The following is a 24,620-nucleotide window of genomic DNA, read 5'->3' as shown; positions in this document are numbered from 1 at the left end:
AATTTCATATCCATGTGTTATATATATAATAACATTATAAATATTGATTTTTCTAACAATATTTGTTTTAATGAAAGTAATGTTAATGATATTAATATAATATTTACACTTAAAAAAAATATACTTAATATTAATATGCTACAAATTTAATTATTTCATTTTTACCAATAATATAATATATCGAATCCTTAGTATTTATTTATTATTTATATTTAATATTTCTTATGTATAGAATTTATACATATATATATTTATATAGATATACTTAATTGTTTACAAACAACAGTTCGTGAATCGCCAGACATGGTCAAATGGGTAACTAATTATCCAGGTATAGATTTCAGACTTTCTAGACTCAATATTAGAGGTTTTTGCTTATCGTGTCGGAAACATATAAAGATTAAGGTTTAAATTTGATCGGATATTTCCGGGTCGTTACACAAACGGTTCTAAGTTATGAAAGAGTGTCCTCCGGTTCACTGCTAGACGATCGACCGATTGTGTCTGACGTACGGTCGAGGGTCGTGACGAACGGTCGATGGTCTAGGACTATCGGCTGAGGGTAGTTCTTACGAATTCTGGGCAGAAAAAGCTAGGGTTTTTCAATAAAAACATCAATTTTGATCAAATCTGACGTTCTAGACTTAAACAAAACCGATAGAAACTTCAGAAAAACACCCTTGAACAAAAATAGACTCGAAAACACAAGATTTAAACGTAAAAATTTCAACTTTTGATTGAAAACCCGTTTTGACCAAAACCCTAAAACAAAAACTATAAAATCGACTCAAAAACGTTTGGATCAGCAACTCTATGCTCTGATACCACTTTGTAGACGTACTATGGACCTTAGATCAAACGTATTAACCTAGATTAACGGTGGAAACGATAACTAGGGCGAGTCGAATACTTGATTAACTATCGGGATCAATCTAACCAACAAATAGTTGATATAATCGATGCCTAGAGCCTTGTATTCGGTTGGGGATTGGTCTGGGACGGTAAACACAGAGTAATACGACGGCAACAGGGTTTGTGGTGTGTAACCTAACAATGAACCACAAAACCCTTATATATATATATATATATATATATATATATATATATATATATATATATATATATATATATATATATATATATATATATATATATATATATATATTTCCAGTGACCATCGGCCGGTGGTCTGGGACCTACGGCCGATGATGAGAGTCCCTCGACCGATGGTTCCTACCATCGGTCGATGGTCTGAGCAGCCAACCAACTGCTCTTAACCATTTCACGACATTATACTAAGCAATTCAAATACAAAGTATTAATGACGATGTTCATACATGACTGAAATACGAAATACAAAACTAATAGAACTTATTACATAATAAAACTCGGGATTATGCACCAACACATGGAATGATGAATTTGCATTATCCAGTAAAACATTACACCCATTATTAACATGGGGTAAATCAGCAAGAGAATTCTCATTAAACAAAATAGGGGGATCACTATGAATTTTTTCAACAGTGGACACAACAGAATACTTATTCACGGGCACTTCAACTTCGGACCCCAACGCTTCATTGACATCAAAATTACCGAACCGCAACTCGTTATCACAAACGACTTTGTCTGCAACATCTACCACATCCTCTTCAACGTCAAGCAATTGATCGGGATCCGGCACATAAATATACTTATTTATTTGGCATCCAATGTTTATAAATATTTTTGTAGCTCACTCAAATTTGTATTTTATTCTCTATGTTACAATTAACTAAAAAGTCATCAAAAGCATGTAAATATAGTACATTAACTAAAAAGTCATCAAATTTGTATATTGCTTAATTTAAATGAGATGTTTTAAAACATGATAATATAGTACAATAGTATTTCGTAAGGGACTGTTTCCAACCCTTCTCCACTTCAAGATTTGAACTTCAAACCTCTTGCAGGATGTAAAGGGTCTTAACAACAAACCACTAAACTACCTTGAGATCAATGGTTTAATAAGTAACTAAAAAAATCTCATTAAGATTAAGATAGTGTACAAATAACGATTAACAACCTAACATATTTGTTTAAATTATTTAATTTGATCCCCAAAAGTGACAAAATATTGAACACCTTAAACCATCACTTAATTTATGTCCTTTGTCGATTACTCTATATTCCAAATGATGACGAGGTTGCGAATATTGACACTAGAAAAAATTAAAATACAGGATTTCTTGTAAATATGTTGCCAAAAAGAAACGATCGAGGACACCGAAAAAAAACGAAAACAAGAACAAGGTACTCCAAAATCAAGTATATATTTAACATAATCCAAATTTTTACGTTGTGATTTACTTTCTTATAGTTTATAAAACATAAATACAATTTATTATTACCAATGAAGCCTTGACTTAAATGACATATGATGGGATCCAGCTTAGAGTATTGGGTTAGATTCTCACTCAAAGCGACATTATCCAACCTTTGATGATATTGTCAACATCAATGCGATTTGAGAATGTTTTAGGGGAGTTTTCTCAACCTTCGATGGTACTGCCAACATCGTCGCGAATTGAGTTTCTTCCTAACGTGTGTGTATGTGGCATATGATCGCAAATGTGGTTAAGTCCCCTCTGAGTGATACGATATCGTCGTTCGAAAAAAATACAATTTATTGATTAGAAAATTAGTATCATATAATAAAAAATGAAAAAAAGTCTGGAGGAAGAATTTGTGAATAGCATATGTCATAATTCTAGAGTAATTAAAGACGTATTAAACTGAAATAGGAGAAAAACTTATTTTCCCTTATAGTTTATACTAGAAAAAATCCGACCGCGCGTTGCTGCGGTTGTATTCGACGCGCGGTCCAATTTGAATATACGATGTCCGTTTCGCGTATAGTTAGTCGTGTTGTATATGTATATATATGTATGTAATATAACCCGAAATATTTACTTTTTTTAACGATGTCCGTTTCGCGTATAGTTAGTCGCGTTGTGTTCGTAAAATTATTTCGAGTTGAACGGTGGTCTCGGAAAAATTTAACTCGCACCGAGCGTGAATATAGGGCCCGTTATTTAGTGTTTTTTTAACGATGTCCGTTTTGCATATAGTTAGTCCCGTTGGGTTCGTGAGATTTTTTCGAGTTGAACGGTGGCCTCGGAAAAATTTAACTCGCACCGAGCGAGAAGATAGGACCCGTTATAAATTCGGGTGGAGTAAGGTTTTTTTATTTTAATTAAATTATAAATTTACGTTTTTTACCCCTGAAAAAGTGTAAAGTTGAGGGGTTGTTGTGTAATTTGTGCGAAAGTTGGAGGACCATTTGTAGTGTGAACGCAAACTCAAAACGACAACTCGTTAAAACTGAAACGACCAAATTTGGGAGGAGGGTCAGTATATAAGATTAAAATAATAATTAATAATTAATTAATAATAACTAGTTTTTCAACCATCGCTTCGCGCCGAGGTTTGGTTTTCAATGTATTTTATTATGTTTATTTTGCAAAATTATTTCGTGGCTAACGATGATGTCGTTGAAGCGCAACTCGAGTCGAACGAAAAGGTATAACCCGTCAAAAATTTAGATGTTATCTTAGATTAACAATATATGTGTGTTTTCGCGTTTCGCTATGTAGTTGTTGACTTTTTAAAATTTAACGCAATTAACCCGTTAGCTTATATTAACACTCTGTATGATTTAAGAATAGAATATTTATTGAGTAATATCAAAAAAAATTACTAAATAATTTTTTAAAAAATAATAAGACCCATATGTATATGTTGTTAATAGATGAAAATTGGTACGGAGCCCGTGAGGAAAGAATCAACGTGTATGAAAGGTGGACTCAAATATTTAGCGTTTTTTAAAAAGCGTCCGTTTTGCGTATAGTTAGTGACGTTGTGTTCGTAAAATTATTTCGAGCTTAACGATTGTGTCGGAAAAATTTAACTCGTTGCGGGCGAGAAGATATGACCCGTTGAATTTTGGGTGGAGTTTAGTTAAGATTTTTTATGAAAATATTGATTTGACACTTTACCCCCTGTTTGGGGGGTCGATTTTAAATTTCGAGCAAAGTGTGGGGGCTTTTTGGAGAAAAAAGTAAAAAGACGGAAACGCCCTTTGTACTATTAATGAATTTTGTCTAATAGTTAATATATTAATTAATATTAATAATTCCTCAATAATTTTATATCGGTGTAGGTTTTAATCAATAAGTATTCTAGTTTGTTTTTCGACTGTTTTAAAGGAATCAAACATTCTATCTTCACCTAGAGTTTTGAGTGTTCACATTTTTATTTCATCAAATTTTGTTTTCGTAGGGATTAGGTATCGTGTTGTTTAATTAATAACGTCACATATATTAATATCAAAAAGAAGTGTTTAGTGTCTAATCGAGAGAGGTGTGACTTTCTCTACTTTTAAGAATGTTTCACTCTTGTGGAGAAATGACTTTTTTTATTCTCGGATTAGGAAAGAATTGTCTACATATCACCTCCCTCATACACCACTCATGTGGTATTGGATTTTGTTGTTACAACAACAACAATACCCAGTCCCACCTATGTGGGGTATGGGGGAGGTTGATCGTAGACAATCCTTCCTCTATCCTAGAATAAAGAGAAATCGTTTTTCCACCCCGAGTGAAACATTCCAAAGAGTAGAGAAAGTCTTTTCTCTCTCTATTCGACGGATAAAGAGATTGCTTCCAGGGACCTCCGGCCAGAAAGTAGGAAGGAAAGAAAGAAAAAAAAGAGTACAACATAAAAAATAAAATAAAATAACAAAAAAAATAAAAATCAATAAAAAATTAAAAAATTTGAAAGTATGAAAAATAAACGATACAAACTAGACGTCATGAAAATGGTGAGATCAAATTTTCATGGGTTTTAAATCATGCATGAAGTTTAATTTAGGCTCTAAGTGGCGGTAAAGTCGCCAATAAATCGACGTTTGCCGTTGACTCACTTAGTAGAGCCATAATATATATATATATATATATATATATATATATATATATATATATATATATATATATATATATATATATATATATGGAAACGTACCTTAGACTGCCGTGCGAAGCTCAAGGAATGACGAGAAATGCTACACTACATACCAACATACCTGCATACGCATACATACATACATACATACATACGAAAACATACGAGCATACAACCATAGACATGCCGGCCAACATAAAAGCACTCATACCAGCATACAAAAACATGCATACCCAAAAACAAACATACATAACATGCCAGCAACCAAAACCCAAACCCTAAACGTAAACATGCATACAAACCAACACAAACAAACATACATACCCTATAACCAAACAAACCCAACACGAACCTGCACACACATACATACCCAAACCAAGAAGAGGTCCAGGTAAGAGTAGAGTGCGTACAAACACAAAACATGAAGATACATACATACACGATCATACGACAAACACAAAAAGCGAAGACACGAAAATACAAACACACATATCCACAAACCCAAAAACACACAAACACATAGACCCACATATGCAAAACAAACCACACCCTACTCGTCTATTCTAATTCTAGTCCTCCACGTAAGCCTATCGGAAGTCATGTCCTCGGTCAATAAAAGCTCCTTCAAGTCGAGCTTAATTCTATCATCCCATCTACGAGTAGGTCTACCCCTTCTCCTTACACCGTCAACCGTAAGTGCCTCGATTCTTCTAACAGGTGCAGTAGGGGGTCGCCTCCTCACATGTCCAAACCATCGAAGCCGTTCTTCTCTTAGCTTGTCGATGATGCTTCTGACTTTCAGGTTCTCCCTAAAAACACTATTTGGGATCATATCTAACATTGTTTTACCGCATGTCCACCTCAGCATCCTCATCTCTGCCACCTTCATCCTTCTCTCTTGTGCCTTCGTCATTGGCCAACATTCAGATCCATATAGCATAGCAGGTCTAATTGCCACCTTGTAAAATTTCCCTTTCAGCTTTAGGGGGATCTTCTTGTCGCATAAGACCCCAGTCGCTGCCCTCCATTTCATCCACCCTACTTTAATACGGTGTGACACGTCTTCATCGATCCTCTCCGATTTGTGGAGCATCGAGCCTAGGTATCTAAACGAGGTTTGCGGATGCAAGAAGTGTTTACTAAGTGATATATTTGAGTTTTATATTATAACTAATGTTAAATGTTATTGCCTTTGAAAATCAAAGAACTGTTTGTGACGAATGGGGAATTGATATAGATTCTGTCCGATGCTCCGTTTGTGACGAAGATATTGAGACAGTGGAATTATGTTTTCCTTCAATGTAGATTTGGAAAAGAGTTATGGAGTCGAATCTTCAAGTGGTAGAATCTGGACAACGCAACGCTTTACTCCTCTCAATCATATTGTGGAAAGAAGCCAGGAGCAGCTTCGAATCAATCCTCTCTACTTTGGCAATCTATCGAGTGGATAACCGGTTACTACATATGGCGAAACCGAAACCTTACTCTTTTTGAAAGAAAAATAGGTAACGGTCCATTGACGTTAAGTGAATCCAAATCAAATCTTTCGAATGGGTTTCAAGTAGATCGAAGAAGCTCTCTATAGATTGAAATCAATGGCTTGTAAATCCGAGTTCGTTCGACGACCCTGGCTAGTCCTGGCCAAATAGCTAGCTGTGTAGTTTTATAGTTTTCATCGTTTCGTTTATAGCTACTATTTTAGGCTGTTACTAAGCCTTGAGCTTCGATGTTGTTTTCGTTTTGGCTGTTGCATGCTCTCACATGCTTTTCTGTTGTATATGTTTCCTTAGTTAATTAAATTTTTGCCTTTAAAAAAAATAAAAATAAAAAAAATAAAGAACTATTTACTAAGAAGCTGGAATTAGTAAACTAGACTTATTCATGTTTTGGACTTCTAATTATAATTTTTTTGCGTAAAGTTTTTACCATCATTCACGGTCTTCTAGAATACGGTCAAAGATTTTACCAATTGATTTAACAAATTTTTATTAAACTTTGATTGTTAAATGTTGATTCCAAAAATCTATGACTTATATTATAATCCGTTGATGTTTTAAAAGGAATATCGAAATCGAGCTTCATTAAAGATACCTTGTATCTTATTTGGATTTCGTGTATGTCTCTTTTATTTGTCATTAACGAGGGTAGTAACTACACTTGGCATCAGGGGTGTTTACTGTGCATGTGCGAAGTGTGCAACCGCACAGGGTCCCAAATTTTTAAGGGCCCCAAATTTTGAAAAATATATGTAATAATTCATTTATTCGTAAATCGTAACGGAATATGTAGACGATTATTGGACGGATCTTAGGTCGCTTGGATCGTATCTAGAGGCGGAAAACACTAGAGGCGACTTAAACCGAGATTTGGGTCGCGTTGGGTTCGTATCGGTCAAACCTAGAGTTGAATCTAGATTAGAACGAAGCCTAAACGATTAATTTCGGTGGTAATCGGTGTTAGGGATCAATGGAGACGAAAACTAGACGACTAGGGTTAATGGAATGTGTAACCTCACAAAGGAGGCTTTAACCCGTATATATACTGCATATCAGACACAGTCGGTCGACTGAGTCACTCAGTCGGTCGACTGAGTCACACAGTCGGACGAGTGTGTGAACACACTCGGTCGACTGTGTATGCAGTTTAACATATTGAATATTATTTAATTAAGCACATACAAACACGAATGTAATCAATAGTCACACAATAACGTCATTACATTGTTGAAACTATTAAATCGATAACGTAAACCACGGCTGGGGATTCATGCACCAACAGAATATCTTATTTGCGGTCTATCATCTAACAAAAAAAGACTTAATAGATTGACATTTATAGGTATAAAAAACAATGTAATTGGAGTATTGACTATAAAGAGTTGACCAATTACTTTGTTACAAAAAAATGTTAGCATTACGGTTTTATATAAACAATAGTGTAATTATAACGAATTGACAACTATTTGAGAATAACACTTTGCAACGGTTGTTTTGAAATTTTTTAATTCTATTGATTACGCTATCATAGTATTAATTATATATTATACGTATTGAAAAAATTAACATTTATAGGGGCCCTTTTTAAGTTTCGAACAGGGCCTCTGAAATTAACGAGACGGCCCTGCTTGGCATGATCATTAATCGGTAGTTATATTAATATTAATCGTTAGTTATATTAATTGTTATTATAACTAATCTTAAATCGTATTTGTATTAATCGTTCGTATTTGTATTGAAAATTTTAGAAATTACATGATGAAATATACAATCTAAATAGTGGTCCACATATGTTTGACCAATTGCCCAAAATACCGGACCACGGACACCTGAAACTAAAGACCCTGATTTAGGCAGTAGTGAGACCTGGTCAGGCCTGAAGGGCCATCCCACATGACACTCATCATCATTTCCTTTTGACCCCATTTTTACCATTCTCTCAATTATATGCCATTTACTCATTTTAATAATTTCATTCCCGTAATTCTTTTTTCCCTTTCATTTTTACTGTTTACTACGGAGTATTATAATATCGACTTATATATAACTTTCAAAGATGGTTGTAAGTTTTACTAATGAGTACATATTATTGTGTTATATATAAATTTCAACGATTTGTTTATTTTGAAAAGCAAGCATTATATAAATCATGAGAAAGGATACAACGAGAAGGTTGACAATTAACCACATGTGCAGATGACAATTAAATAGATATGGATCGAATGATTCTATTTTTATATTAATATTGTATCTATATTCATTTAATTTAGAACTCATTCATTCATTTTCACATTCATCGAAGTAATCCTGCTAATTAATATGATTATATATATATCAGTTTGTTTAATTTGTACAATCAAAAGTTATTTTATATTTTCTACGATCAATACTAGTTTTAATAGTTTCGACAACCGAGAATAATAGTTTTTAGTTTTTTAGTATGAACGACCAAAATCAATAGATAGCTTGTTAAATTTTAGAAGTATCAGTCACATGTGTTATAATATATAGAATATAAATATAATAGAGTGGATAGTCAATTTTGATACACAAAATTAATGTTATTGTATTACCTAAAGTACTTGTATTATTGCTATAAATAGACCTTCAAGCAAGCATAATACTTGCTCATTCTTACAAGAAAATTTCTCTCTTTACTCATATACTCTTGTTCTTAATATTTTCAAAGTCTATATTCAAGAACCAATCCACTAAAGGTAGTTATAAGCCTACTGAATTATAACACGTTATCAGCACGAAGTGCTCCGTATAATCAAGGTTTATCTAAGCAAGTACAAGTCACTAATCAAGGCAAGTGTTCAAGTCCGCCAGTACGCTACTTCGTACCAGTGTACCCTGGGAACAGACGCAGAATCTGTTTAAGGGAATTGTGTCAAACACAAGCCCGGTTCAACCTTCAATTCGGTTAGATCATTCTATCTTTTCGTTCTCATTATAATTATGTGTTATACATGATTATTATGTTTGTGATAATATGTATAATCGTTTCAGTTTCGTATATAATTTACCTACAAACTTAAACAGATTCGTTGTACGAAACTAAGTGTACAGATATACATTTTGTGATTTAAGGTATTACTGATTAAATCATTAGATTACGTTAAGTTTAAATCAGACTATGTTTTATAAACTGAGCATACGAAACTCGGGCTGATTTTAAACAGATTGAGAAGTTGCTTGATACTTTATTGCCATAGCATGTTGATTTATTGATAATTGATTATGATTGGTACATGTTTATATTGGTATCTTTGCTACATATGCTGCAATTCGAGGACTTGTTAACATGAATGCTTTAATTGGTCTTACATGTTATATAAGGTTATATGATTTAAAATAAATTATAGTTAAACATGGTTAAAAGTGTTATCTGTTGACTAAATTCTTATATTTTTGGGACTGAATATTAAATGTATAATATGGTAAGAATATATCTTATATTCCGTAACGTTTAGTAATAATTGATACATAAGTAAACGATTTAGTCAATATACTATAGCAATAAATAGATAGACTTAAGACATAAATATATGAGACTAACTTTAATTAGAATATACGAAACATATAATACTTTATGATTAAACTAATCAAAACATAGATCAACAATAATAATTAAATCAAAATAATGATCATTGCAAAAAATTTTGATATTCAGTCGGTTTGTTTTGGAATGTTGATATGCACATCAAGTTGACAGCTCATCACCACCACTTTGATTTTGGCTTGTTTAGTAAAGTTGGCTACCCTATACAATAAATAAGTGGATTAGGAAGTGGTTATTTAATCAACCTTTAATAATTGGTAGTCTTTTAATTTAAAGAAAATAAACCGAATGTGGAAAGTAAATAATAATAAATATTAATAATAAACTATTTAAAAGAGGTTACCAATAAAGTTAGGTTTCTAAAAATGTTAAACGTCAACTTGCATTTAGATTTAGATATAAGTTAAAATACATAGGTTTAGTGCTTGACAAGTCATACTCTTATCATTCCTACCATCTAGTCATATTACGAAGTAGAGAATTTGGTTTTTGATTATTGAAATATTACGTGTGTTTTTAACAGCCGCGAAGGCTTGGTCCAAGTTCATATTTTATTTTGTCATTTTTTTTATTGATGTAACTGTTTTGGTCAAATAAGGTCGATGCACTTGCTCTTTGACTAGGCTTAAGTTTTGTATACTCATATTTCTAAATTTATAAATAATATGACTATAACTCATAATGGATGGGAACCACATAGAAATATATTTTTGAAGACTGTTTCGTTTGAAGTAAGCTCCCGGAGTATCCGTTGAAAACAAATAAATAAAAACATTGTGTAGCTTTTAAATAGTTCAGGAACGGATTCTATTTTTCTAAAACTATTATGATTCATATTTTTGTACATATTTCTATGCGTATATTAACATTAATTTGTACGGAATCTTCTTTCTCACAAAACAAGTAATCAGATCACTAACTCATAATCTATTAAAAAAATCTTGATTAAATAAACCCTGAGCTACCTTGAGACTTGAATGGTTTGAATTTTCTAAGATGCCTAGCTTGTTATGTATCACTCATAAATAAATGATTTTAGACCATAACGCATATGATTAAAAGCATATGATTAAAGGCGCATATGATGAAAAGTGCATATGATGAAAAGCGCAGCGCATATGATTAAAAGCGCATATGATTAAAAGAGCATATGATTAAAAGCATATGATTAAAAACGCAAATGATTAAAAGCGCATATGATGAAAAGCGCATATGATGAAAAGCGCATATGGTAAAAAAGATATATGCAGAAAAGCGCATATAGTGATTAATGAAAAAGCACATATGGTGATTAATGAAAAGCACATATGATGATTAATGAAAAACACATTGAGAAAGAATCACCAATGTTTCTTGAAAGAATTCACGGTGATATATATGGGGACATGCAAATTTACATGATGCGATATTATTTCACATTAGACAAAGTGCAACTTACAAAAATTCTCCCCTACAACTTGATTTTGGCCGAGAGCCAAATATTTCCCACCATTAGAACATTTGATTGTGCAATATATGTTCTAGTTGCACAACCACAACGCACTAAATGAGCCCTCAAAGGAGGATGGGGATATATATATTGGATATGAAACATCTTCAATTATAAGATATATTGAACCCATGACGGGTGATGTTTTTACAGCACGTTTTGCTGATTGTCATTTTAATAAAAAATTGTTCCCTAGATTAGGGGGAGAAATGAAACATAAATAAAATGATGTTTCATGGTGTGAACATCAATTAAGGTATCTTGATCCTCGCACAAAAGAATGTGAAACGAAAGTTCAAAAATAATGCATATGCAAGAACTTGCAAATCGATTACGTGATGCATTTAAAGATACAAAAAGAGTGACTAAATCTTATATAATAGCAGTAAATGCTCCAGCTCAAATTGAAATTTCAAAAGCTGGCAATAATGTCACTCTTGAGTCTTTGCCATGTAGTGACCCGAACTTTTCCATGTTTATATATATATTAAATGAAATTGTTATTTACATGATTAAGTGTTTCCAACATGTTAAGCAATCAAACTTGTTAAGACTTGATTAATTGAAATAGGTTTCATATAGACAATTAACCACCCAAGTTGACCGGTGATTCACGAACGTTAAAACTTGTAAAAACTATATGATGACATATATATGGTTATATATATAGTTAACATGATTTTATTATAAGTATGTATCTCATTAGGTATTTTAACAATGAGTTATATACATAAAAATGAGACTATTAATTTAAGAAACTCGAAAACGATATATATAACGATTATCGTTATAACAACGTCTTACTAGGTACATATGAATCATATTAAGATATTGATACACTTGGTTAATTATGTTAAATGATAAGTAAATATATTATTAAGTGTATTAACAATGAAATACATATGTAAAAATAAGACTACTAACTTAATGATTTCGAAACGAGACATATATGTAACGATTATCGTGGTAACGACATTTAACTGTATATATATCATACTAAGATATATTATATATCATAATATCATGATAATATAACAATTTAACATCTCGTTTGTTATAATAAATAATGGGTTAACAACATTCAACAAGATCGTTAACCTAAAGGTTTCAAAACAACATTTACATGTAACGACTAACGATGACTTAACGACTCAGTTAAAATGTATATACATGTAGTGTTTTAATATGTATTCATACACTTTTGAAAGACTTCAAGACACTTATCAAAATACTTCTACTTAACAAAAATGCTTACAATTACATCCTCGTTCAGTTTCATCACCAATTCTACTCCTATGCACCCGTATTCGTACTCGTACAATACACAGCTTTTAGATATATGTACTATTGGTATATACACTCCAATGATCAGCTCTTAGCAGCCCATGTGAGTCACCTAACACATTTGGGAACCATCATTTGGCAACTAGCATAAAATATCTCATAAAATTACAAAAATATGAGTAATCATTCATGACTTATTTACATGAAAACAAAATTACATATCCTTTATATCTAATCCATACACCAACGACCAAAAATACCTACAAACACTTTCATTCTTCAATTTTCTTCATCTAATTGATCTCTCTCAAGTTCTATCTTCAAGTTCTAAGTGTTCTTCATAAATTCCAAAAGTTCTAGTTTCATAAAATCAAGAATACTTCCAAGATTGCAAGTTTACTTCCAAGTTTTCTAAATCCATTCCAAGTAATCATCCAAGATCAAGAAACCTTTGTTATTTACAGTAGTTTATCTTTCTAATACAAGGTAATAATCATATTCAAACTTTAATTCAATTTCTATAACTATAACAATCTTATTTCGAGTGGAAATCTTACTTGAAATTATTTTCGCGTCATGATTCTGCTTCAAGAACTTTCAAGCCATCCAAGGATCCTTTGAAGCTAGATCTATTTTTATCATTTCCAGTAGGTTTATCCAAGGAACTTGAGGTAGTAATGATGTTCATAACATCATTCGATTCATACATATAAAGCTATCTTATTCGAAGGTTTAAACTTGTAATCACTAGAACATAGTTTAGTTAATTCTAAACTTGTTCGCAAATAAAAGTTAATCCTTCTAACTTGACTTTTAAAATCAACTAAACACATGTTCTATATCTATATGATATGCTAACTTAATGATTTAAAACCTGAAAACACGAAAAACACCGTAAAACCGAATTTACGCCGTCGTAGTAACACCGCGGGCTGTTTTGGGTTAGTTAATTAAAAACTATGATAAACTTTGATTTAAAAGTTGTTATTCTGAGAAAATGATTTTTATTATGAACATGAAACTATATCCAAAAATTATGGTTAAACTCAAAGTGGAAGTATGTTTTCTAAAATGGTCATCAAGACGTCGTTCTTTCGACTGAAATGACTACCTTTACAAAAACGACTTGTAACTTATTTTTCCAACTATAAACCTATACTTTTTCTGTTTAGATTCATAAAATAGAGTTCAATATGAAACCATAGCAATTTGATTCACTCAAAACGGATTTAAAATGAAGAAGTTATGGGTAAAACAAGATTGGATAATTTTTCTCATTTTAGCTACGTGAAAATTGGTAACAAATCTATTCCAACCATAACTTAATCAACTTGTATTGTATATTATGTAATCTTGAGATACCATAGACACGTATACAATGTTTCGACCTATCATGTCGACACATCTATATATATTTCGGAACAACCATAGACACTCTATATGTGAATGTTGGAGTTAGCTATACAGGGTTGAGGTTGATTCCAAAATATATATAGTTTGAGTTGTGATCAATACTGAGATACGTATACACTGGGTCGTGGATTGATTCAAGATAATATTTATCGATTTATTTCTGTACATCTAACTGTGGACAACTAGTTGTAGGTTACTAACGAGGACAGCTGACTTAATAAACTTAAAACATCAAAATATATTAAAAGTGTTGTAAATATATTTTGAACATACTTTGATATATATGTATATATTGTTATAGGTTCGTGAATCAACCAGTGGCCAAGTCTTACTTCCCGACGAAGTAAAAATCTGTAAAAGTGAGTTATAGTCCCACTTTTAAAATCTAATATTTTTGGGATGAGAATACATGCAGGTTTTATAAATGATTTACAAAATAGACACAAGTACGTGAAACTACATTCTATGGTTGAATTATCGAAATCGAATATGCCCCTTTTTATTAAGTTTGGTAATCTAAGAATTAGGGAACAGACACCCTAATTGACGCGAATCCTAAAGATAGATCTATTGGGCCTAACAAACCTCATCCAAAGTACCGGATACTTTAGTACTTCGAAATTTATATCATATCCGAAGGGTGTCCCGGAATGATGGGGATATTCTTATATATGCATCTTGTTAATGTTGGTTACCAGGTGTTCACCATATGAATGATTTTTATCTCTATGTATGGGATGTGTATTGAAATATGAAATCTTGTGGTCTATTGTTACGATTTGATATATATAGGTTAAACCTATAACTCACCAACATTTTTGTTGACGTTTAAAGCATGTTTATTCTCAGGTGAATACTAAGAGCTTCCGCTGTTGCATACTAAAATAAGGACAAGATTTAGAGTCCATGTTTGTATGATATTGTGTAAAAACTGCATTCAAGAAACTGATTTCGATGTAACATATTTGTATTGTAAACCATTATGTAATGGTCGTGTGTAAACAGGATATTTTAGATTATCATTATTTGATAATCTACGTAAAGCTTTTTAAACCTTTATTTATGAAATAAAGGTTATGGTTTGTTTTAAAAATGAATGCAGTCTTTGAAAAACGTCTCATATAGAGGTCAAAACCTCGCAACGAAATCAATTAATATGGAACGTTTTTAATCAATAAGAACGGGACATTTCATGCCACGCATGAAACGTGGAAGATCAATTGGTTCTGAAGATAAAAATCCTCGAAAATAAAATCAGCTGATAATGAGGTAAAATAAAGTGTTCAAGAAGAACCAAATTTCAATACTCCTTCTGCAGAGGATATTGATAATAAATATAGAAATTGCAATAAATTATGTAATATTATGGAACCGAAACGGAATGATAAATATTGATGAGAATTTTTCATATAATGACATCATGAATAAATATGATGATCTAGAACCAAAATTTGTCATTGAGTGTCAAAATATACATGACTGAGCTCAATTGAAAGGAGCAATACGAGCTGAATTAGAATCGCTCAATAAAAGAAAAGTTTTCGGCTCAATAGTTATCACTTTTAAAGATGTGAAACGTATGGGATATAAATGAATTTTAATTCGAAAAGGAAATAAGAAAATAAACTTACAAGGTCAAGTCAGACTTATAACTCAAGATTTCTCTCAAAGACCAAGAATGGATTATGAGGAAAACTTATCCTCCTGTAATAGATGCAATTACTTTTAGATACTTAATCAACGTAGCAGTTTTTTAAAAAATGCATCTCATGGATGTTGTTACTACTTATATATATGGATCACTTAATACTGATATATATATATATATATATATATATATATATATATACCTAAAAGGTTTAAGGTATCAAAAGCATTTAATCAACCAAAGAAATGTATTCCATTAAATCATAAAGATCTTTATATGGGTTGAACAATCGGGTCGCATGTGGTATACCCGACTAAGTGATTATTTGATAAGAAAAAGGGTATACAAATAATCTTATTTGCACGTGTGTTCTTATTAAGAAAACAATGTTCGGATATGTGATTGTAAGTTGTCTTAACATCATATGAACAAATAGAGAGATCTATGAAATCATTCAACTTCTAAAGAATTAATTTGAAATGAAAGATCTTGAAAAAACCAAGTATTACCTTGGATTGCAAATTGAGCATATGCCTAATGGTTTACTTGTACATCAAACAACTTATACCGAAAAGATTTTAAAACATTTTTAAACACAAAATCATTGGTTGATATATCACTCAATATTAACGCTGATCCATTTCATCCCCGTGAAGATCATGGAGATCTTTACGAATCAGAAGTTACATATCTTAGTGAATTGGGTCTCTTATGTATCTTACAAATTATACAAGAACTGACATTTCTTTTGCAGTTAATTTGTTAACAAGGTTCAGCTCAATTCCTTCCAAAAGACACTGGAATAGGATCAAACACATGTTTTGATACCCTTGAAGAACTACTGATTTATGATTATTTTACTCTAACGATTCAAAACAAGATTTGGTTGGTTATATAGATGCAGGTTATTTATCTGATCCACATAATGCTAAATCTCAAACTGGATATGTATTCCTAAATGGATGTACCGCAATATCATGGCGTTCTAAAAAAAAAAAAAAAACACTTGTTGCAACATCATCAAATCATGCCGAAGTGATTGTATTTCATGAAGCTACCCGGGAATGTTTTTGGTTGAGATCAATGACACAACTCATTACTGATTCTTGTGAACTAGAACGCGATAAAAGTCCAACAACTATCTATGAAGATAATGCAGCTTGCATAGCACAGATGAAAGAATGGTATATCAAAAGTGACCGAACAAAACACATACCTCCTAGATTCTTCTCATACAATCAAGATCTCATTAAGCACAACCAGATTGAAATGAGATATTTTCAATCCAGCAAAAACTCAGCTGATATTTTCACCAAAGCACTCCCAACTGCTATTTTCAGAACACACGTTCACAATATTGACATGAGGCAAGTTCAAAAGATGTGACGACTCAACGATGTCTACTTGAGGGGAAGTCAACTCTATACTGCACTCTTTTTCCCTTGACTAAAGTTTTTATCCCACTGAATTTTTCTTTAGCAAGGTTTTTAACGAGGCAGTACTAGTTTATTTCTAATGAAGCAAAATTGCTATCCAAGGGGGAGTGTTATAATATATAGAATATAAATATAATAGAGTGGATAGTCAATTTTGATACACAAAATTAATGTTATTGTATTACCTAAAGTACTTGAATTCTTGCTATAAATAGACCTTCAAGCAAGCATAATACTTGCTCATTCTTACAAGAAAATTTCTCTCTTTACTCATATACTCTTGTTCTTAATATTTCAAAGTCTATATTCAAGAACCAATCCACTAAAGGTAGTTATAAGCCTACTGAATTATAACAACATGTTCGTTATTCACTTTTAAAATTAGATAGAATCACATTTAAACCACAAGCTACAAATTATACACATGCACTTTAAAGAAATAAAGTGGATGAATCATAGTTTTATCCCAAAAACAACTAGGTTACGAAACACTTATGTATATATTGGTGTTTACTAACAAAACTTCTGGCTTTTGTTAACAAAAATTCTAGCTTTTCAAAAAATAATAATAAAAAAAAACTTTTGTTTATATCTATGTTGGTATATATTTATGTATGTATATATATGTACATATGTATTTCATATGATAATAGATATATTCGTGTATGGTAATCGACATCTACCTCCGGTCCACTAATATCTACATTCATACCCGACACTAATTCATTTAGATCATTCATATATATCATTATACTAGTAAATATATTGGCTAGAGTACACTTAACTTTGAATGAACAAAATTGTAGTTGATAAAAACGATTTTTTCGTGCTAATGAGAACCACAATGTTGCGTATAAACAATGGATTGGGTACGTTGTATGGTAAAAAGAGTCACGATAAATGGACAAGACATAGGACAAGATAAATCATGGTCCTTTATTAGTTTGTTTGGTTCTCAAGCCCGTGTTACAAATTTTCTAAAAGCATAGTACAATTTTCATCCAATTTATGATTACAATGTGTGCATTATTTACCGTACTATCAAAAGGTAACATCACCTGAAATAAAATATAATATATAATACTCGCATATATTTTGTTGTTGTTTAGATTCTAGGTGTCGTCTTTTTTTTTTTTAATATCAATTTTCTGGTCCTGTTTAAAATATAAAAGTGAACCTTTTTATAAATATGTAACTGTAATTTTTAAATTATTACTTATATATTGGTGGAATCGATGTTGGAGTATTGGATCCAAATGAAGAGTATTGGAGCGGAGTATTCAATTACGAAGTTTTCGACATTGATTATGTATTTTCGTTTTTAATTTTGTAAATTATTAATTAAGAAATGGATCTATTTATGTAAAATGAGCCTAGATATATATCATTAAGATATATATTTTCTGAGCTCTTATAGATGTTGGGCCATGTGCGGCCGTACGCCTTGCACGCTCCAATATCCGACTCTGTGTCTAATCATAATTTAGCTATAAATGATGAGCAACAAGTTTTACCTGAAATCCTTTAAGTCTAAATAAAACATAATACTCCGTAGTAAATTGAGATGCTGAAATCCTTAAGTCTAATCATGAAAATACATCAATATATAGGAACTGCTTAATCTAACAACCCTACTTAAGCAAGGTAGACAATAGTTTAAATTTTTTCAATAGATTGATTCAAAAAGTATTTACTTAAATTAAAATTATAAATTCGGATGAAGAGTGTGAGGGTGTAGTACCATGAATGTAGGCTCGTATGGTAAAGAATGGAAAAACAAACAAATATATTTCTGCAAATATTCCTTTTGGATAAATGTTTCTATACTTATCAAAAAGCTCTTATCAGAAAAGTTATTTAAAGTAATTTGATATTAAAAAATCACCCCTAACCTTCCCTAACCACAAATTTTATAAATTTTTCATAATTTCAGTTATATGTTAAACGTCAGAAAAATTAAGATAACAAGTGAAATGCTTTATAAAATTAAAAAGTAGAGAATGCATGATCAATAATTAAAATTGACAAAATAAGAGAACAAAAATGTGAATGAAGAGTTTAAATTGACCATTAAAACTACTTTCGTTACTCTATTTGGTTGAATAATGTTTTTGATATTTTTTTATGGCGATTAAGATTTTAGATTTTGATACAGTCCGAAAACATAAGCCGCGCACATCAAACATATAGTTTCCTATGAAACAACTTTTTAGTAAATTCTAATAACATGGTTACCATTACAGCATTCTGTCTTGTAGATCGTTCATTATAGTCGATGCGAAGGAGCTAAGCTTCTTTCCAGTTTCTCCAGCCATGTTCTTTAAGGATGATAGATCTTGTTTTGCCTGAAATGCATATATCATATTACATCATCAATCTTAGCTACTACTCCAGAAGCCAATGCGAGTTCTGATCTTAGAGATAGGTGTCAAAACGGACAGGTCAAACGGGTGGGTTGAATAACTTGTCAAAATGAGTTTGGATATGTGTGGTTGACTCATAAATATATTTGTGGTTTGTTCTTTTCAGTATACCCTTTTAACCTGTTAGCATAAACGTGGGGCCCCTATAAACCCTAGTTAATGGAAATCGGTTGTAATCGCCACCCTTAACTCTTGAAATTTTAAACTGATTCCCACCTAAAGCACTATACCTGGAAAGACAAGCGGTTGATAAGGTCACTAGCAGTGAGATCAACATTAGCATTAGGCGATTCATGACCAAAAAGATCAGCACTTGAGATGGCCGCCGACCCCTAAAACACAACACACTAATATTCCTTAATATCGTTACATAATCAGGTATAACAATTTAGCAATTAAACAAGTATTCAAACCACACATATTAAATGTATCGTTACATAACCAGGTATTAAAACCACCAAAACACAAGCTACACTGTGAGCTGCTAAATAAAGATAGGTAAAATCAATTTAAAAAAAAAAAAAAAAAAATTACCAAATACATACCGAGAATCTTTGAAGAGATAGTTGACTATCCATGTTAACTCTGTTCTGATCCCCGAAAAATTGCACTGAAGAAATAGACTTAGCATTAGAGAACTTCTGTCTTGCCTCATCAGTTTCTGAAACCTGAAAAACAAACCACATATCATGTTGGGTCAAAACGGGTCATGGGTCGAACGGGTCTCAAAATTCAAACGGGTTGAGCGGGTCAGGTCCAAACGGGTTGGGTCGGGTCGAGACCCATTTTTTCGTATAAAATATTTTCTTTATTTCATAAAAAAAAAATTCAATTTTTTTTTATTATTTATTACTTTTTTAAAAAAGTTAGCATTTTTTTTTTAAATAAATTTTAATTATTTTTTTAATATTTCTAATTCTCTAAGTTTTTTTATTTTTTCATATTTTTGTAGTTTTTTTAATTTTTCGACTAATGGGTTGGTAATAGGTTTCAACGGGTCTATATGGACCTTCTAACATATTGAAGGAATAAAGATGGGTACATATTGGACCCATTCCCTTTGCTTTCTCTAGACCCAATGGACCCAAAATGGTTGACCCAATGGACCCAATTTTTGGTGTATGGGTCTTGATTGCTAGTTATATAACACGAGTTCACAGATTCTAACATGGGTAGACATTACATACCGGGAATTTCATTGAGTTACTTTTTCTCATAAAACCGCTGTTCATTTCATAATCTCCAAAGAAACTGGATGTTTTAGGTGGTGCAACATGACTAATTGAGCTAACGCTTTGTGGGCCCGACTCTGCATCGAGAAAGGTATCTACATACTCGAAACGAGAGCTGCAAGGTGTTACGGCTACGGCTGATTGCGGTGTACTACTTGCTGAGGCGGACACTTGTGCAACTGGCTCTTCTGGCTTCTGTTCGTATAAACTTTCGTTTTTCTGCACATTATTAATAAACTTTCAATGCTTTATGTACACAAAATGTACATACTAAAAATAATAAAAATAAATAATCAAATAAATTCCAAAATAAATCCTCAAAAAAATGTAAGTAATAGGAGGTTAGGAGTCTGATTCATTGTCTTTCAAAGACAAAAAGAATAATGTCCAGTATGAATTGTCCACAATGTGTACAAAATACAAATTAATGCGCTAAAATGACTTGCATAACAAAAAGTTACTATAAGAGAAACAATGAAATTACGGTAAGAACAATTCAAGTTTTGATTGATAATGACCACTTAGACTAGAGGTAGCATGACGGGCAAGCCATAAAGGTATATGCAATAATATTATACTTTGGTTGACTTTCATCCCATCCGACCCATTTGACCCGTTCGCTTTTATCTAAATGTCTTACATTGACCCGTTTGCCCTCTTCGAGATAAAAACAACCAAATCTACTCTTTCATACGTAAACGGGTCGAAGTATCCACGTCTAAGTGAGATTGTGATAGCTGGTCTACCTTACTACTAAGCTTCTTTGCACCGAGCCCACCAGACTTCCCAGTTTTTTTGGCACCAATAGGTTTTTTCACAGAACTCGTAAGTATTTTTGAAGGAGGTTTCAAAGGAGCGAACACATTTGTGTCATCTTTTACTGACGAGCTTTTTTTTGGGGATTCGTGGGGCGTAAAGTTAGGTGAACCTGTTGGGGATGATGGTAAGCTAGAATCTGTGGAGCTTTTTGAAACATCTTTTGCAAGTAATTGTTTATATAATTGAGCTGCCCTTGAGGTGTACTTTGCATCAATTTTGCCTCCGCCACTCCACCCGTGTTGCTTAAAAAAGATCTCGGCGCGATTATTTCCACCGAAAGTCATCGTCTTTAATTGTTCTGGTGTCCATGAATCTAAATTGGTTGACCTGCAAAAGTCAAGAAAACGGTCAGTGAAAAATAACATTGAGATTCAAGGATGGTATAAAATGACTTCTCAGAGTCAATTGCCTCTCCAATTAGATATGTAGTCTCGTAGTGCAAAACACACAAGATGATATTGAACAATAGTTCATTGCAGTTGGATACTAACATACGACCTCACAAGATGTAATACATGGGTATTATACCATATTGTGACCTTAATAGGGTCTTAAGAACCTATTTTTCTAGCGAAATGGCAACTTCAATAGAACAAGAACCAAACAGCTGACCCAAAACTAAACAGCTAACTTTGACCTGAAATCAGTCCATCAACCCATTGACCCATTTCGCTATTTGATTTGGTGGGTTGGGTCGGGTTGAGTACTATCAAACCCACAACCTAAGAACCTTTTATCAAATCAGGTCGGGTTTGGGTTGGATAATCTCAACCCGCTAACCCAAGCCAACCCAACACGAATTGCCACCTCTAAGTTCATCAACATCACCAACTGTACAAACTACTAATCACAAGCATTGATTAAACCACCAACTGTGATATAGCCTGATGTTATGCAAACAAACAAATCGTTCAGAAACACTTATTTCTGTGCCAGTGTGTTAAAATAATACAGAGTAGAATAACTGCGACACTAAACAATATATATATAAACCTTACCTAATCACTGTATCGAAAACCTATCTTCTCCATTCTCAAAAAAGCTTCAATTTCATATATTGATTGCTACATCTCGATCAAACTTGGAAACTTACTACAGCTCACACATTAATCCCTCCTACTTATTAATTACTTCAAATAGATTAAAATTCCACCACCTTTAGTAATTATTAATAACTCATTCTAAAACCTAATTATCAACGAATTGCACATTTAGGTAAAGAACAAGGAGAATGAAAAGTAATAATATTACCTAACAAAGCTGATATGAACACCGAGGCTACGATGCGTTGCGGAACAATCTAGACACAAGAAAACGCCGTATGTTACGGACGCCCACGTAGGGTTCTTGGCGTTACAATCAAAACAAATCTGATACAAACAAAATGTTTATGTATAAAGCTGAAAGATTGAAGGACATGCAGGTTAAAAATTGGAATATAAAGCTGACCTTATTTTCTGATTTGGCTTTGAGCTTCCGGAAAACGGCGTTTTTATCGGTGAATATATCGGAAGCCATTATCGAACAATATGAATGTTGATTATCAAGATTCTTCCAAGAACGTACAGATCCTTCAGAAACAAAAATTAAACAATCGACGAAACGGATACGTACAGGAAATATGATCTATCGAGATATATGTTTAACCGCTAATTTCTTTTGTTGTTATTTTTTTATTTTGTTATCTATATTTTTATTATTATTATTATTATTAATTAAAATTAAAATATTACAATATTAATATATATATATATATATATATATATATATATATATATATATAGTGAGGATCCATGGAGAACCAAAGGTAGTAGAGAACCTATGGAACTCGTGCAGATTGAGTCAATCTCTGACATTTTTTTTTTCTGTGCATATTTGACTTTTTTTTTTTTGCAGATTTCTTTTTTGCAGGTTTTTTTTTTTTTTTGCAGATTGACTTTTTTTCTGTGCAGATTGACTTTTTTTTGTTCAGATTGAGTCACTCTGCGTACAGATTGACTTTTTTTACAGATTGACTCTTTTTCTGTGCAGATTGATTTTTTTTGTGCAGATTGAGTCAACTCAATCTGCGTGCAGATTGACTTTTTTTGTCAGTTTTTTTTTGCAGATTAACTTTTTTCTGTGCAGATTGACTTTTTTTTGTTGCAGTTTTTTTTTTCATATTGACTTTTTTTTTCTTCAGTTTTTTGTTTTTTTTTGCAGATTGACTGTTTTTTTTAAGTTTTTTTTTTTTTTTTTGCAGATTGACTTTTTTTAGTGTCCAGATTGACTGCTTTTTTTAGGTTTTTTTTTTTTAAGCTCAATCTCCACAGAGATTGAAGTTCAATCTATGAGTTCTATGAGTTCTCTACATATTTTAGTTCTCTATGGATCCTTTCAATATATATATATATATATATATATATATATATATATATATATATATATATATATATATATATATATATATATACATACACACACACACACATATAAACCAAAAGTTTTTTGTAAATTGTTGTTGAAAGTTATTTTAAGATGTTTGTATCTATATATTATATCTATATATCTATATTATATTGTATATATTATTAAAATAAAATAAAATGTATAATAATGTACAATTAAACTACAATTACGTAATATAACTTAAATATAGAAGTAATAATGTAACGACCCGACTTTTTCGACTTATATTTTTGTGCTCTATACTTTCACGAATCTGCGTATATGTGCGTACTGAGCTAATTTATGCTCTGGGATCTTACTTCATGTTAATTACTTTCGTTAGTATCTTACAACGTGTTGTTAAGTGCGTAATCACTTAAC

General features: G+C 31.9%; 1 protein-coding gene across 1 annotated transcript; it reads right to left on the bottom strand.

Moving 5' to 3' along the window:
- Positions 1–19,575: 19,575 nt before the first annotated feature.
- Positions 19,576–23,330, bottom strand: LOC139861934 (probable ADP-ribosylation factor GTPase-activating protein AGD9). Its single transcript, XM_071850460.1, has 7 exons — positions 23,262–23,330; positions 23,064–23,182; positions 21,740–22,139; positions 20,949–21,212; positions 20,307–20,429; positions 19,992–20,093; positions 19,576–19,683 (listed from the first exon to the last, which is right to left on the bottom strand). The coding sequence occupies exons 1-7, from the start codon at positions 23,328–23,330 to the stop codon at positions 19,576–19,578; spliced, it is 1,185 nt and encodes a 394-aa protein (XP_071706561.1).
- Positions 23,331–24,620: the final 1,290 nt, after the last annotated feature.

The sequence above is a fragment of the Rutidosis leptorrhynchoides genome, chromosome 1, assembly GCF_046630445.1.
Source record: "Rutidosis leptorrhynchoides isolate AG116_Rl617_1_P2 chromosome 1, CSIRO_AGI_Rlap_v1, whole genome shotgun sequence".
NCBI classification, from domain to species: domain Eukaryota; kingdom Viridiplantae; phylum Streptophyta; class Magnoliopsida; order Asterales; family Asteraceae; genus Rutidosis; species Rutidosis leptorrhynchoides.
The sequence above is the reverse complement of the archived record's forward strand: the minus strand, read 5'-3'. Positions and strand labels throughout refer to the sequence as shown.